The sequence below is a fragment of the Jaculus jaculus genome, chromosome X (assembly GCF_020740685.1).
Source record: "Jaculus jaculus isolate mJacJac1 chromosome X, mJacJac1.mat.Y.cur, whole genome shotgun sequence".
In the NCBI taxonomy this organism is placed as follows: Eukaryota; Metazoa; Chordata; class Mammalia; order Rodentia; family Dipodidae; genus Jaculus; species Jaculus jaculus.
This window is the reverse complement of record NC_059125.1, coordinates 54,239,754-54,255,773: the sequence shown is the minus strand read 5'-3', so window position 1 is coordinate 54,255,773 and position 16,020 is coordinate 54,239,754. Positions and strand designations below refer to the sequence as shown.

The 16,020-nt window shown below is 40.5% G+C and overlaps 1 protein-coding gene across 1 annotated transcript in view; it reads right to left on the bottom strand.

Moving 5' to 3' along the window:
- The window catches only part of Pfkfb1 (6-phosphofructo-2-kinase/fructose-2,6-biphosphatase 1), a 79,972-nt gene extending 64,201 nt beyond the window's left edge, over positions 1-15,771 (bottom strand). Inside the window, exon 1 of the mRNA XM_004670042.2 lies at positions 15,675-15,771. Within this exon, the coding sequence (XP_004670099.2) occupies positions 15,675-15,771 (97 nt within the window). The remainder of the gene's footprint in view (positions 1-15,674) is intronic.
- Positions 15,772-16,020: the final 249 nt, after the last annotated feature.

Here is a 16,020-nt window from a genome sequence, read left to right as displayed (position 1 = left end):
TCTCTCTCTCTCCCTCTCTCTCTCCCTCTTTATCTCTTTTAGATAAAAAAATAAATATTTTTTTAAAAAGGAAAATGATAGAACTCAAAAATCTTGATCTATGTTGAGAAGGGAAAAGAGTTAAAAGGATGAAGTGAAAACAAATCACTTGTATTTTTAAACTCTTAATAGACAGAAAAGATAATTGTTTAAAATATGATAGGAATGCACTGGGTGAGTTGAGCATATGCATAAGTGAAATGACTAACAACAAAGCTCTAAGAGAAAGGATAGAAGAATTAGAAATCTATACTTAAAGTGATGAAATATTTAATTGCATTCTGTATTGCCAAATCTAAGGCAGACGCTATGGTTTGGGTGTGTCCCTTTTGAAACAAATACATTGAAACTCAATGGCTAATGTCATGGAAGTAAGATGTGAAAGTCATTTCTATATATCTATTTTCTAAAATACCAAAACCCCATCATAACAATTTTGAAGAACAAAATTAGAGGGCTCATGCCTCACAATTACAAAATTTTACTATATGCAAGATTTACTATGTATGGTATGTAGAGATGGCTCGGCAGTTAAGTGCACTGCCTGCACAAGCATGAGAACCTGAGGGAGTCGGAGACATCAGAATTCAAATCTCCAAATCCAACATAAAATAGCTGGACATGGTCACATGTGCCTGTAACCTCAGTCCAAATGAGTGGGCTCTGAATTCAGTGAGACACTCTATGTCAATGAATGAGGTAGACAGCAATTGAGGAAAATACCCAGTGTTGACTTCTGGCCTCCACATACGCATGCACACACATGGATACCTACACACATGTGTACACATACCTGTACACACATGTATCCACATGAAGGTGAACATGAATACACATATGCACACATATCCTATACACACAAAAAAATCACAAAAATCTCTCATAATATTTTAAGTAAGTTTATGATTTTATGTTGAGCCACATTCCTAGCTATTTTCGGCTACACGTGGTTACATACATGAGACCTGCAGACCACAGGCTGGATACTCCTGGAGAGTAGATTTGTGGTTTCCAGGGGCTGAACTGAAGGAAAGGTGGAATAGGAAAGTACTCTATAGATCATAGGGTTTCTTTGGTCACAGTGAATTTCAAAATAGCTAGTAGAGAATATTTTGAATATTTATAACACAAAGAAATGATAAATGTTAGAGGTGATAGGCTAATGTAGCAGTCAGCTTCAGTTGCTGGGAACCTCCAGACCAGACACAGTTATGGGAGGAAGGGTTTCATTGAAGCTTACAGATAGAGGGGAAGTTCCATAATGGTAGAAGAAGCTGGCCCACCTTCACACAGAGAGAAAAGTCAAGCACCACCATCACAAGCAAGCACACTCCAGGAACCCCCTAATGGCAGAACTCAAGCACTTTACATATCTTTATATTGTAATTCTGGGTGTAACCCACACCTTAGGGCTGGATGCTAGGATCTACCCACAGTGACACCTCCTCCAGCCGGGTGGCTGGAGACCTAAAGCTTTACTAAAACTGAATCCACTGGGGGACATCCATTAAAACCACCACAGCTAATAACTTTGATCTGAACATTACACATTGTGATACATGTACTGAAATATCACCCTGTATGCCAATCACACAATCATGTGCCCATTAAAAAATTTTAGGGCTGGGAAGATGGTTCAGTGGATAAACTGCTTGCACTCACATAAAATGCTGGGCATGGTAGTGCATACCTGTAATCCCAGCACTGGTGAAGTGGACATGGAAGGATCCCTATTGTCAGATGGGAAGCTTGTTTAGCCCTAGCCAAATTAGTGACCTCTAGGTTAAGGGAGAGACCCTGTCTCAAAAATAAGACAAGGAGGGACATAGATCTCTGGCCTCCACATGCACATACACATACACATATGCTCACACTGCACACACATGCATGCATAAAAATTTAAATAGATATTTAAAATATCCTGGAATTAATGATGATGGTTGCACAGCCACAAATAAAATAAAAATCATTGTCTTTTATACTTTAAGATGGTGAATTTTATGCTATGTGCATTGTATTTCTACCTAAAACAAATTTTAGAAAGGAAAATATATCAGGAAAATCCTAAACTAAGTAAATTGAGTGCATGTATATTAATATCAGGAGAAACTCTGATTATAGGATAATATGCTAACAATATCCAATTTCTTGATATTATCAAAGATAAATCCATTCTAAATTTACTTATAACTATCTATAAGCTCACAAAATTGACAGAATTACCAAGAAATTTTAGCTAATTTTCCACATTAACAGGAAGCCAAAATTCCAGGAGAATACAGGAATATTTAAGCTAGATTAACAAGCAAGACTTAATGGAGGTAAATGCTACATTAAACATAAATTAAAATGCATATTCTTTTAAAGTGTTCATGGAACATTTACCAAAATTGACTATGCATTGCTCCATAAAGCAAATCTCATCAGATTACAATGAGATGAAATCATTTGTTTTCTGGCCATAATGGAATTAAAGGGCAAGAGCAATGACCAATCCAACTAGAAGCTGGTCCAAGGGCCCAAGAACAAGAGGCCTCCTGCCTTTCTGGGCATTAACCTCTTAGCTACTAGATGATAATCAGTAGGTTCTAAAAGTCCTAGGATTGGGACTGAGAAGACCAGGGCAACTGGTTAAGTGATAGAGAAACTTAGAAAGCTCAAGGCAGGACCTATTTATCAAATGGTCTGAAAATATTTAAGAAGTTTGCATGGCTATAATATGCATATGTGGAACACTAGTCCTGTTTGGTAGGCCAATTTTATTTATTTATTTATTTTTTAATATTTTGTGTTCGTTTATTTTTATTTATTTATTTGAGAGCGAGAGATAGAGAGAGAAAGAGGGAGAGAGAGAGAGAGGAGAGGAGGCGCGCCAGGGCTTCTAGCCACTACAAACGAACTCCAGATACATGTGCCCCCTTGTGCATCTGGCTAACATGGGTCCTGGGGAATCGAGCCTTGAACCACTAGGCAATCTCTCCAGCCCTGGTAGGCCAATTTTAGATCAGATGCTTATGTTAGAAAACAAGGAAGGATGAAAATGAATGAGATGAGCAACTATGTCATGAAGTTAAAAGAGAATAAATAAAATGAAAGTGAGATATAGAAAAATGATAAGATAAAGGTATAAAAGAAGAGAACAAAAAGCAGTCTTATTTATTTTTATTTTTGTATGTATGTGTTGTGGTGTGTACATTTATATGCATGCTCCATGTGTGTGAATGTGTATGTGCATATGTGTGCTCATGCATGTGGAGGCCAGAGGTTGACATTGGGAGTCTTCCTCCATCCTTATTTATTGAGATAGAGTCTCTCACTTGAAGTCAGAACTCATTGATTCAACTAGTCTAGCTAGCCAGCTTGTTCAGGGGTCCCCTGTCTCCCTGATTGCAGGCAGACCACTGCACCCACCCAGTATTTACATGGGTGCTGTGGATCATCTGAACTCAGGTCCTCATATATGCATGGTGTGCTAGTTTGAATTGATGACCCCAATATATTCAGTGTTTTATTAGTTTGTAGTTTGCATCTGCAGCCACCTGGCTATAGGCGATGTCACTGGGCAGATCTTAAGGTGTGGTACTGGGTTTGAGATTTCAATCTAAAGATATAGAAAGTATGCCTAGCTGGAGTTCCTGAAGTATGCTGTGGATTTTGGCTTTTTGGCTTGTGCTTCTCTCTCTCTGCTTGGAGCTGTGAAGTCAGGCCAGCTTCTTCTGCCATTATGGAACTTCCCCTGGATCTATAAACTTCAATAAATCCCTTCCTCCCTAACTGTGCCTGGTCTGGAAGTTCATCTCAGCGAAACTGAAGCTTTCTGCTACACATGGTTAAATGCTTTTTCCACTGAGCTTTCTCCCCAACCCCAGACTTGATTCTTTTAGAAGAATCAGAAAAGCTATAAACTTCTGGAAATATTTGTCAAGAGAAAAAAGGAAGGTGCAAGTAAACAATGTTAGAAAAAAAGAAAGAATATAACTACAAGCACAGCTGAGATTAAAAATGCAGATACACTGACATTGTGCAAATAAATTTGAAAACTGATGTGAAATAGAAAATACCTAGAAAATTATAACTTAAGTCTGATGGAAGTAGAAGTGGAAACCTTAAATGATTACATACCCATTCAAAATACAATCGTTAAAAGTTTAAAGGGAACACTAGAACCAGACTGCTTTACCTGGCAGCTCTGCCAAATATTTGAGAAACAGATAGTTCCTTGGACAAACTCTGATGGAGGTGGAATGACAGAAAATAGTTCTCACCTCACTGCATGATGTTATTATAACCTTGACACCAAAAACATGAAAGGACAACATGAAAATGAAATCTCATTCTGGAACCAAATGGTAATATTTTTTTATTTTTATTTTTGGTTTTTTGAGGTAAGATCTCACTCTAGCCCAGGCTCACCTGGAATTCACGATGTAGTCTCAGGGTGGCCTCAAACTCAAGGCAATCTCCTACCTCTGACTCTCGAGTGTTAGGATTAAAGGCATGTGCCACCATGTCTGGCTCCAAAGGGCAAATTAAAAAAAAATTGTCCATTATTTATTTATTTGGTGGCCTATACAGAGAGCGACAGACACAGAGAAAAGGCAGATGTATATATATAGAGAGAGAGGGAGAGGGAGAGGGAGAGGGAGAGGGAGAGGGAGAGGGAGAGGGAGAGGGAGAGGGAGAGGGAGAGGGAGAGGGAGAGAATGGGTGCGGCAGGGCTTCCAGCCACTGCAAACGAACTCCAGATGCATGCGCCCATTGTGCATCTGGCTCACGTGGGTCCTGGGGAATCGAGCCTCAAACCTGGGTTGTTAGGATTCATAGGCAAGTGCTTAACTGCTAAGCCATCTCTCCAGCCCCCAAAGGGCAAAATTTTAAGCAAGATTGTAATGAGGTAAATCAAGGAGTTTTTTTTTTTTTAATCCCATGACTACAAGATTAATTCTATACAACAAAATCGCTAATGCAATGCACTACATTAACATGTTAAAACAAAAATTATCATATTGTTCTATGAATACAGAATGCACATTTACTACATTTCCACACCTGCTTACCTTTTAAAACTGTGCTGATGTGGTTGCTTGCAGTTCCTCACAGCTGTCTGCCCATTTTTCTGAGTTCTAACTCAAAAAGGTTTATTTTCTCTTTCTTTTCTATATCTTCCTTGGATCCTGGCCAAAATCCTAAGCATGCTTACCCAGACACTCTGGTTTTTTTTCACTGTTTCTCTGAAGACCCCCACCCCTGCCATGCTGCTGGATGCTGACCTTCAGTGTTGAACTTGCCTGATTTCTGGACTCTAACTCACAAGATAAGACCTTCTCTCTTCCTATTATCCATATTTACTGGACATGGTGGCACACACCTTTAATCCCAGCACCTGAGAGGCAGAGGTAGGAGGATCACTGTCAGTTCAAGGCCCCCTTGAGACTACATAGTGAATTCCAGGCCAGCTTGGGCTAGAGTGAGACTCTTCCTTGGATAACCAAAGAACAGGTCGGACATGGTGGCACACGCCTTTAATTCCAGCACTTGGGAGGCAGAAGTAAGAGAATCACCGTGAGTTCGAGGCCGCCCTGAGACTACATAGTGAATTCCAGGTCAGCCTGAGCTAGAGTGAGACTCTACCTTTAAAAACCAAAAAAAAAAAAAAAAAAAAAAAAAAGTCCTCCACCTTCCTCTTCTCAGCAGATGTTGAGATTCACAGTTTGCCTGCCCTGTTGCTTTCCTCTCAAACTCTAATAAAATTGTCCTCAAACTTCCTTTTGTATATTTCTAAATTCTGTTATCAACAAGGCTAACAACTCACAAAAGGGAACACTGATTCCCAGAGAGCATATTTCGTGGCCGATACAAGGATCGTTCAAGTAGCTCCTCTCCTCTTTGGACAGAACAGATGACCATAGTCTCCTATTCAGACAAGGCACCTTTTGACAGAATCAATCTTCAGGCTTTATTTTTGTACCTTGCCTCAGGTCTATGACCCCCTTGCTTTTGTATTCTGCCTCCCTTGGAGAAAGAAGACTGTCTGTCTTTTTCCTCATCTCTCAGGCTCCTTCCCTTGAGGATAGGGGCAGGACATGGAATGCATATGTCATGTTTTCTTTCTTGAGTTCTTTTTCCATGTGTCAGTGGCCAATGGCCACATGGTAGGATGTAAATGACTTAAGTTCAACTTCCTCTGTTCTCTCTCTGGGTGCTAAACCTCTCCTTTCCCTCACCACCACTATTTCCTCAGAATCAGAGACCTCAGCTCCAATTTAGGAGAAGTGAGGGAAGCAAAATGACCTGGCAGGGTTGGCCTCACTCCTGATCAAAATGAAAAGTACTAGCACTGCCTTGGAATACATGTGTTGTGCCTGCAGCCGAGTACATGATCCTTCATTGTGTGGAGGCAACACACAAGGCCACTGGGACTTTAAATCAGGGTTAACTGTTTTTAATATCTTGGTTTTGAAAGGACTTGATTGCCACACTAACATAAAGAGATGCACCACTCTTCTGGTCTTAATCCACCCTTGCATGAGATAGCAAGGCAAGGTCCACACTATGAGAAGCTTTCCCCTTCCAGTTCCTCTGTGTGCTCCCAAAGTGGCATCCCAGATACATGCTGGGTCCACTCTCCCCCACTCCAGTTCTTTTAATGCCTTCTTGCCCCATCAACACTTGTAAGACCAAAGACCTGGGAGCTGAGGGGAGGTCAAAATGAGATTCAGGGGACAACTTTTGGGATTCCCAGTTTCATTCATATCTCCTTTATTTTTGTTATGGTAAGACATGGACTCCCCTCCCTTGGGCTGAAACCATGGAGTTCCCTACTCCTTTCTGCCTATAGTTTCCCTTCATGCATGCACTTTTGTGCCTGGTTCCATGATCTTTCTTATTTTCTTTTTCTGAGACTACATGCCCCAGGTCACTTGCTATTGCTCTATGTGTACTTCTGGCTCCTACATCCATGCTAATCTAACATGTTTTTTCATTAGGGGTGGCTATACTTATATGATGTTTTCTGTGTGTACCTATTGACATGTGATAAGATCAATGTTTTTCCTGTATCAGTAGCACTAGACCTCCATGATGAGTTCTTCTACTTTTGAGTTCACTTTGTCTAATGTTAAAATTGGGTCCTGAAAGAATCTTACAGATTGCCCTGTAGCTCTGTGCCTCTGACACATTGTGACTAGAATAAGTGGCTCTTTTTGGATTCCCTTCTAGTTTATCCAGATCCTTAAAGGAAGAAAATTAATGCTATATCTGTGAGAGGCAATTATACCATTACAGTGATTGTTTTAAAAAAAAAAAAGTATCACTAGAATAATGGATAACTAAGATGTGCTACACAATGGAATTCTATACAGCAGTAAGAAAAAAATCACACAATGAAATTTGAGGAAAAATGGTTGAACCTGGAACAGATCATTCTCAGTGAACTTACCTAATCACAGACAGAAAATCGCCACATAGTCTCACTCATCTACAGCACCTAACCTGAATCTACCCAAGATGCCTTACATACCCAGCAAGCATCTCATGGACTAGACAATAGGATGGGTGGAGAGGGAGGGGAGGGCAACGGAGGGGGTGGGAAACACAAATCTAGACCCAAATGGCAATGGTACCATAAAATTCTACATCCTGGGCTGGAGAGATAGCTTAGTGGTTAAGCACTTGCCTGTGAAGCCTAAGGACCCTGGTTTGATGCTCGATTCCCCAGGCCCCACGTTAGCCAGATGCACAAGGGAGCGCAACATCTGGAGCTCGCCTGCAGTGGCTGGAGGCCCTGGCACGCCCATTCTCTCTCGCTCTCTCTCTTTGTCTCCCTCCCTCTTTCTCTGTCAAATAAATAAATAAATAAAAATAAAATATTTTTAAAAAATTATATATCCTAAAAGGCAGACCAAATGGCTGAACCTTCACCAGGCCCTTAGAGGGAACACCTGAGCCACAAGACACTAGAAAGGGTATGATGAAGACTGACTTTAATCTTCTACAGGTTCCCCCCCACACACTTCTCTCTAACTCTTTTATATTAGTTATCTTTTTCTTCCTTTTCTTAGTGGGCACTGACCTGTAACTCCCAGTACCAGCAAGTGGTTATCATCCACAATGAGCTTTTGATCAGAGAGACTTACAAGGTTTCCTAAAAGAAAGACAGATTTCTGTCAGAATACTTGATGACCCACCAAAGGTTAGTGGTAAGACCCTACTGCTGAAGACATCTTATGTGGTTGACACATAAAATGGAATGGCATGGCTGGAAGCTAGAAGAGAGTCAGTCCCCAGACAGTCAGCGCATCTAGTGCCAGAAGGTGCTACATGGGCGACTGGGGGAAAAATGACCAATATCTGTCCAAGCAACTCATGGCCTAACCTACTTAGCAACAAATAACCTGCCATGATGCTCTCACAAGTACAATAGTGGGGCACAGCCATGGTGGGGAACCAACTGCTCTTGATTCAGCTAACTGATCCCCTCAGTGGTATGGGACCCATAACTGGAGCTGGGAAACAAGTCAGAATCATATCCAAACATAAGCCCACTCTCCATTATCAAGCTACCACCAATCATGGGCTACAAGAGGATGGCCTACAGTTATTAAATTCTCTATAAAAAAGTAAGGGTTATCTCATTTTTCTGGTGCTAACTTACTCTCCGTTGGAGAATCTGCCTCTCTTTTTCAGGTAGACATAGATCCTAAGGAAAGAGCCACCCCATCATACCTCAAAAGGGCCCAGCTGAAACTAAGAACAATTGGTGAAACAAGCAAGGGTGCTATTTTCTTGGTGAATCGGGTACCAGCACAAGGGTGAAGGAGATCAACACAGAGAAAAATCAACTCCTACCAAATCAGATATCCAGAGACCCAGAGGCCCCCAACACCGCATCACTGAAGCAGACCAAAAATGAACCCAACATGGCTCAGGGAAATTTTGCGGAAGAGGGGGTGGAAAGAATGTCAGAGCCACATGTTGGGTCATGATATGCAGAGACATTTATCCTACCCAGAACTGTGGGCTAACTCCACAATGCATGATTCATATACCTCAACAAGGAGGGCCCAGTGGGAGGGGGTAGGACATGGATGAACCTAACAATGGTATCAAATTGACTGTATTCGCTGAGTACAAAACTAATAAAAAAAGTAAAACTTGATACCCACCAATCATGGCAAGTGTGTCCTGACCCTCATGGGTCAGAAAAACTTACTCCCATCTGGCTAAAGTAACTTCAAAACTATGTTGAGCATGCTACCTCAGTTATCAGTAAACTTTTGTCCCTTGGTTCTCACCAATCAAATTAACTCCACAATTGAGCACTGAATGCTGCTGCTGATTTCCAGGCAACTGTGGGTCCTGATACTTGCCAGTCAGGAAACAGTCCCTGCTGACTAAAGTAACTCTTAATTCCCAGGCTCCTGAACCTCACACCCTTTGGTTCCTAGTGTTCTCCAAAACTGGGACACATTTAATTGCCAAACCTTAAAAATAAAGTGATTAACTTGATGTTATACACTGTCTTCAGGTAACTTAAGTAGATGTTAAGTGATCACCAATAACTGGCAATTTAAGCTTTAATACTACCCTCAGCTAGATCTGTTTTGTTAATAGCAAAAAGTGATCAGATGTGCTCTGTATCTATGCTTTTTTTCAAGACTGGTGTAACTGACTTTCTAGGCATTCAACAACCATATTCAGTGCCCTACATTAATGAAGATATAGGGACTAATAGGGCAGCCAATATTTTGTCTTTTGCCCCCAGGTCAGCTAGGTTCCAAGGGATCAGGAGATAATGAGATACCTCTAAAAGTGTCTTACACCTTCAGCGATCCTGATCAGAGAGGCCATAGAGACCCAGGGGTTAGACTCTACATTCTGTAAAGAGGAGAATCAGCAGATAAGGTAATTCCTTCAAGGCTTCCAAGGAAAGCCACATAGTCAGCAAGATCCTAACCTGTCCTAGCGGATTGTAAAACTGGTAAAGGAAGACTAAAGGAGCCACAAGGCTCATCCTAAGTCCCTACAAGTAACCCCTAAGGCCCCTCAACTTAAACTTGATTGCAAAAAGAAGAATGGCTAATATTTGGCTATCTATACGATCTTAAACACCAGGCAAGAAAAAAGTATAACCCAAAAGCAAAATGAAGAGAACTAAGCTAGTCTAGACTTTTAAATGGAACAAACAATAGACCTTTACAGACATCCTCATTTAATTTCAAATACAGCTATTGACATGCCAGACAGGGCAATTGCTGCCACACCACCTATAATCCTATTAAAGGATAATCATGCTTTTGTTAACCACAAACAAAATGCTATATATATATTTCTAATAACTCTGATAATAGCTTATCTGCTTTACACAGTCCACAAAATTAGATCCAATCCCTACCAAACACCTCCATCCCTTTCATAAGCAGAATTGGAATTAAATCTCCAGATCCAGATATGATAGAAATATGTTATATCTATTGCAATCATTTATTTATTTATTTATTTATTTATGAGAGAGTGTGAGAGAGGATGGGCACACCAGAGCCTTTAGCCACTGCAAACAAACTCCGGATATACATGCTCCCTTGTGCATATGGTTTTGCATGGGTACTGCGGAATCAAATTCTCATCCTTAGGCTTTGCAGGCAAGCATCTTAACCACTGAGAAATCTCTCTAGCCCTTTACTATAATCTTAGTGGTTATCCTATTAGCTTTGTGTGCTTAACTTCTGTCTTCATTATCTCTCTTTGTTTATGGTTGATCCATCCTTAGATGGTCCTGCTACCATCAAACTGGACTTATCTTGGTCCCCTTGATAGTCTTCTATGGCCTAAAAGTCAGCAATAGAGACCCTAAACCCTTTTATGCCCTATTTCAGCTGGAAGTGGCCAGTATGTCTTGATGCCTATCTCCTACATGATTTTAGGGTCTCAACTCTTGAACAGGGGATTGTTAAGAAGCAAGACAGACATTAACAGTCTTGGAGCCATTGAGGATGGATCCCACCTCCTGTTTCCCTGGTAACACCAATTTTAAGAAAGGAAAGCATGACCACTGCTCTCTCCTCAAGACTTAATATACCAAATAGCAGGGAGGAGGGTGGACGTAGCAGGATCTTTTTTGAGGGACATTAATGGGAAGCTACAGTCTCTTGGTCAAAAGAATAGAATCTAAATTCTACTTCCAGATTTGGGTGGAGACTTGACATTCTAAGCGACCCAAAACTTAATATTACAAAGATATTCTATTGTTCCCTCCCTTAATGATCAATCCTTTGGATCTGTCAACCACCTGGCCAGGAGACTACCCCTCAGGAAAGCTGAAGACACCTGAAGAGACTTTAAGGAGAAGGGAAGAGGGATTGGAAGATTGCTCAGTGGTTAAAGGACAAGGGAAGAATAATCATTCCATTAATGAGATAATATATTTATAGACACCACAGGAGCATCTTGCTTGGAGTAGTTGCTACAGATCTTCACTGCTGAGCCTACCCATTTCTCTGAGTTCTAACTTAAGAGGAGTAATCTTTCCCTTTTCCCCTTTCTGTCTCTTCTGTGGTTCCTGGCCAAAATCCTAAGCATGCTTGTGCAGACACTCTGCGTTTTCTCACTGCTTCTCTGAAAATCCCTGCTTAGTGGCCTCCATTGCTGAACCTGCCTACTTTCTGGACCCTAACTCAAAAGACATGACTTTTTCTCTTCCTATTTTTCCATACCTCCCAGAAGTTGCAGAGATTTATAGCTTGCCTTCCCTATGTTTTTTTTTCTCTCTAAATTCTAATACAATTGTCTTCAAGCTTCAAAAAATTACAATGTCAAGCTAGGAATAAACAGTAACTTCTTAATATGTTAAATATTTGCCAAATCTACATTAAATTTACTCAATGATAAAACTTTAAAAGCATTTCCTTTAAAACTAGGAAGAACATAAGAATATATACTATTAACATTTGTTTTTAACATTACACTGTGAAGTGTGTTTCTCTCATTCTCTCCTCCCTACCCCCCCCTCTGTGTGTGTGTGTGTGTGTGTGTGTGTGTGTTGGAGATGGGTGGTCTTACCAATGTAGTAATACAAAAACGGCTTTAAAAACATAAGGAAAGCTGATCATGGTATCTGACACCTGTGATGCCAGCACTGGGAAGTCTGAGGTAGGAAGATATCCATGAGTTCCAAGTCAGTCTGTGCTACAGTGAGACCCTGCTTCAGAAAACCCCACAACAACAACAACAAAACACATACACATATAAATATTGAGGGGCAAAAATAAAAGCTATCATTTATATGCACAAAAATAAATTTACCAAAATAAAGTATAGCAACTTTGACAGTTACAAATTCAGTATACAAAACCAATCATATATATATATATGTCATATATATATATATTAGCATAAACTACTAAAAATTTAATTTTTATAGTTTCTACTAACAATATAAACAAAAGTAAGCATGGAAAATACTAAAATGATGTGTGAAAACACTCTATAGAATAAATTAAAAATCTAAATGCATAGCTCGACATACTATGTTTAAGGGAGATTAAATATCACAAAGAGGTTAATTCTCCCCAAACTGACTCATACATTGAGTGTAATTCTAATCAAATTCCACAAATTCTCTCTCTCTCTGTATATGGTGAAAAGGTGATTCAAAATTTATAGGGAAGAGGCCAAGAATAGCTAAGACAATTTGTAAGAAAGACAAGATGGAAGAATTTGCCTTATCAGTGTAAATATATAAGAACATCCAGTGTATTGTTCATAACTAAAAACTAAAAATTACCCAAAAGCTCATCAATGGTAAAATTAATAAGCCATAGTAAATTCAAAATGTAATAGTGCCTAGCAAGAAGAATAAACAAGCTACAAATACATGAAATGATAATATGAATGATCTACATAAACACAATATTGGGTGAGTAAAGAATCTACACAGCTATCCAAGCACTTGACATGCTGATACATTTTATCCTCAGAACAAAATTATTAATTGATACTATCTCTGGAGAAGATTTTGCTTCAAGCAAAAGGTGATTCAGACATTTCTGGGGTTAATAGCTTGGCCTACCCAGTATGGAAGGTGAGGCTGATTACCCAGGAAAAGACTTGGTGATCACTATTCAAATCTGCTTTTGCATCTGATGTCTGACAAAATTCAGTTGATCAATAAAGTGTCTCATGCACACTGAGCCCCGTAACCAGCAATGGTGAGTAGTAAGTGTGTGTGGTGGTTTGATTCAGGTGTTCCCAATAAACTTATGTGTTCTGAATGTTAGGTCTGCAGCTGGTGGCAATTTGAGAATTGGGGACCTCCTGGAGGTGATATATTGTTGGGGGTGGAGTTATGAGTATTACAGCCAGCTTCCAAACTCTCTTCTATTGCTGTTGTCCACCTGATGTTGGCCAGGAGGTGACGCCCACCCTCTGCTCATGTCATCGTTTTCCCCTGCCATTATGGAGCTTCTCCTCGAGTCTGTAAGCCAAAATAAACTGTTTCCTCCCACAAGCTGCCCGTGGTTGGGTGTTTTCTGAAAACAACGGGAAGCTAACTGCAACAGCGTGGAAGTAGCACAGAGTGATCATCTACCGAGCATCCTTCATGTGCTGGGCTCAAGACTTCATGCAGAGAGAGGGCTCAATGAGATCATAGAGCCACCTTCCTGTTTAATAATTTCACTGAGTATACACTGTGTGCTGGACACTCTTCTAAGAACTTTATGTGCTTTAGCTCATTTAATCTTCACAACACTGCAACATTACTTTATAGGTAAGGATATAGACACACAGAACAATTAATAGTTTTGTCTAAAGTCACAAAGGCAGGATATGGACTCAGAACTAAGTAGTCTTGTGCTTAAAACCTCTGAATCAGTGACTTACTCTAACAACATGGGGAGGTAGTATTGATCTTGTTTACAACTGAGCAAGTGAGGCTTAAAGTAAGTGAACACGTTTATCCAATTTGTGTGGCTTTTCTCATGTTTTATTTTTGAGATAGGGTCTCACTATATAGTCCTGGATGGTCAGGAATTTACTAAGTAGCTGAGGATAGCCTCAGAGTTTCAGTGATACTCCTACCTCTGCTTCTTGGGTGATGTGATTTGCCACTACTCTCAGCTCTATTCTGTACCTGCTATATAAATATAAAGAGTTTCATGCATACTGGTACTCTGACCTAAAGAGATTTTCAAGTAATATAAGGGTTCTCACTCTGGAGGACCAATGTATGCAGAAAGCCATCACTGCTCATCAGATAAATCCAATAGGATCAAAATGGCTGCACAAGTAAGAGTGGAATCAAGTTTTGTCCCATCCAGATTCCTATATAACCATTGTTTCTAAGGTTTTAGACTAAGATCCAGTACAGACTCGTACATCTACCGATGAGTGAGTAGAGAGAATGAAGAGCAGGATGCTGGTTTTTTGTCCTCTTCTTCATCCATTCAACCCTAAATTCTATACACTATATATAATACCCTATATCTTCCTGGAACCTCTATGAAACCACTGCTACCTCTGTAGCGTTAAACCTCAGCAACCTCCAGCATTAGTAGTGTGACAATTTGGTCAGCTGGTCCTTCAGATGTTTAGGTCACACAGTCCATAGCTGCCTTATCTCTGCCCACCTGCTGGCTCCTCAGGCCATAATTCTTTGGCTGGAAGCACCTTGCTCCACAATTGTCTCCTGTTATCTATCTAAACTATAGTTTTAAAAATATTTATGGGGCAGAGAGATGGCTCAGTGATTAAAGGTGCTTAGTTACAGTCTGATGGCCTGGAGTTTGACTCCCTAGGACACATGTAGAGCCAAATATGTATACATTTGGAGTTCCTTTACAACAGCAACAGGTCCTGGTGTGCCCACTTTCTCTCCCTCCCTCCCTCTCTCTCTCTTTCTCTGTCTCTCTCTCTCAAATAAATAAAAAAAATTAAAGAAAGAGAAAAATATTTATAGATTCTGCTTACTTCTCTTTTTGCCCTTGCTCCTATTTAAAATTTTCAATGTGAATAGTCCATGGGCAGGCTGGTCCTAAGTTTTTCTCTCAAATCCTCAGAGTAGTGAGAAGATCTATAAGTGCAAAATAGACAATGAAGGAGCTAGGCACTCAGCCTTTCCCAGGCCAGTGGGTACAGATTTCTCAGAAGAGGCTTGCAAAAGGGGAGGAGCAATGCTGATCAGTGACAAGTACCCAGCACCTGTCCTCCAAGAGATGATGCCAGGAACCCTCACCTTATTTCACCCAGGCATAAATCAGACAAGACACTTCACAAAAGAAGCCAAAATGAAACATTCTAGGTTTGTCCTGAACAATCCCATGCTAGAATCTTCACATTCCAAATAAGAAGCATGCCAAATAAGCTCTAGATTCAAAAGGAAAAGTTTTCCATCAAAGATACCCGTGCTTTAGATGTTTTTTTTTTTTTATTTAATCATCATTCTTTCTCTTCCTCTCCATCTGCCTTTCTCCCTTGCTTTCCTCACCTCTTCTGACATTAGCCTCTTGTCATCCTATAGCTATTTCATTTGGTTGCTCATCTCTTCCAACTTCTAAGTTAGAGTAGGAGTAGATGGAGACATTTTTGTTCTTCTAGACCCACCTACCACCACCACCCACAGAGAAGTAAACTCCACTTACAGCCCCTCCGCTGTCGCAGTCCGCTGCTATTGCTGCTGTGTGGAATCCAGATCTTCTGTAATCTGGTTTGGGTGAGCTCTTTCATTTCTTGAGACATCTTAGGCGTCGTAGCTAAATGACACCACTGCCAACAAGGTACTGGGCCTCCCTTCCTATCTTCCTAGTTGCTCTTTCAGTTGTTGTGTCCACACCAGCAGGTGGACAGGGTTTGATCAGGGGGAGTGCACTAGGATTCTGAACTTCTCACAGCCTGTCTGTCCAGATCCTTCCTTGTCCTCTAGTCCTACTCTGCCTCTGCTCCTCTATGTACCAGTGGGGGCTTGGGTGCTGAGAGCGAGAGGCTGGG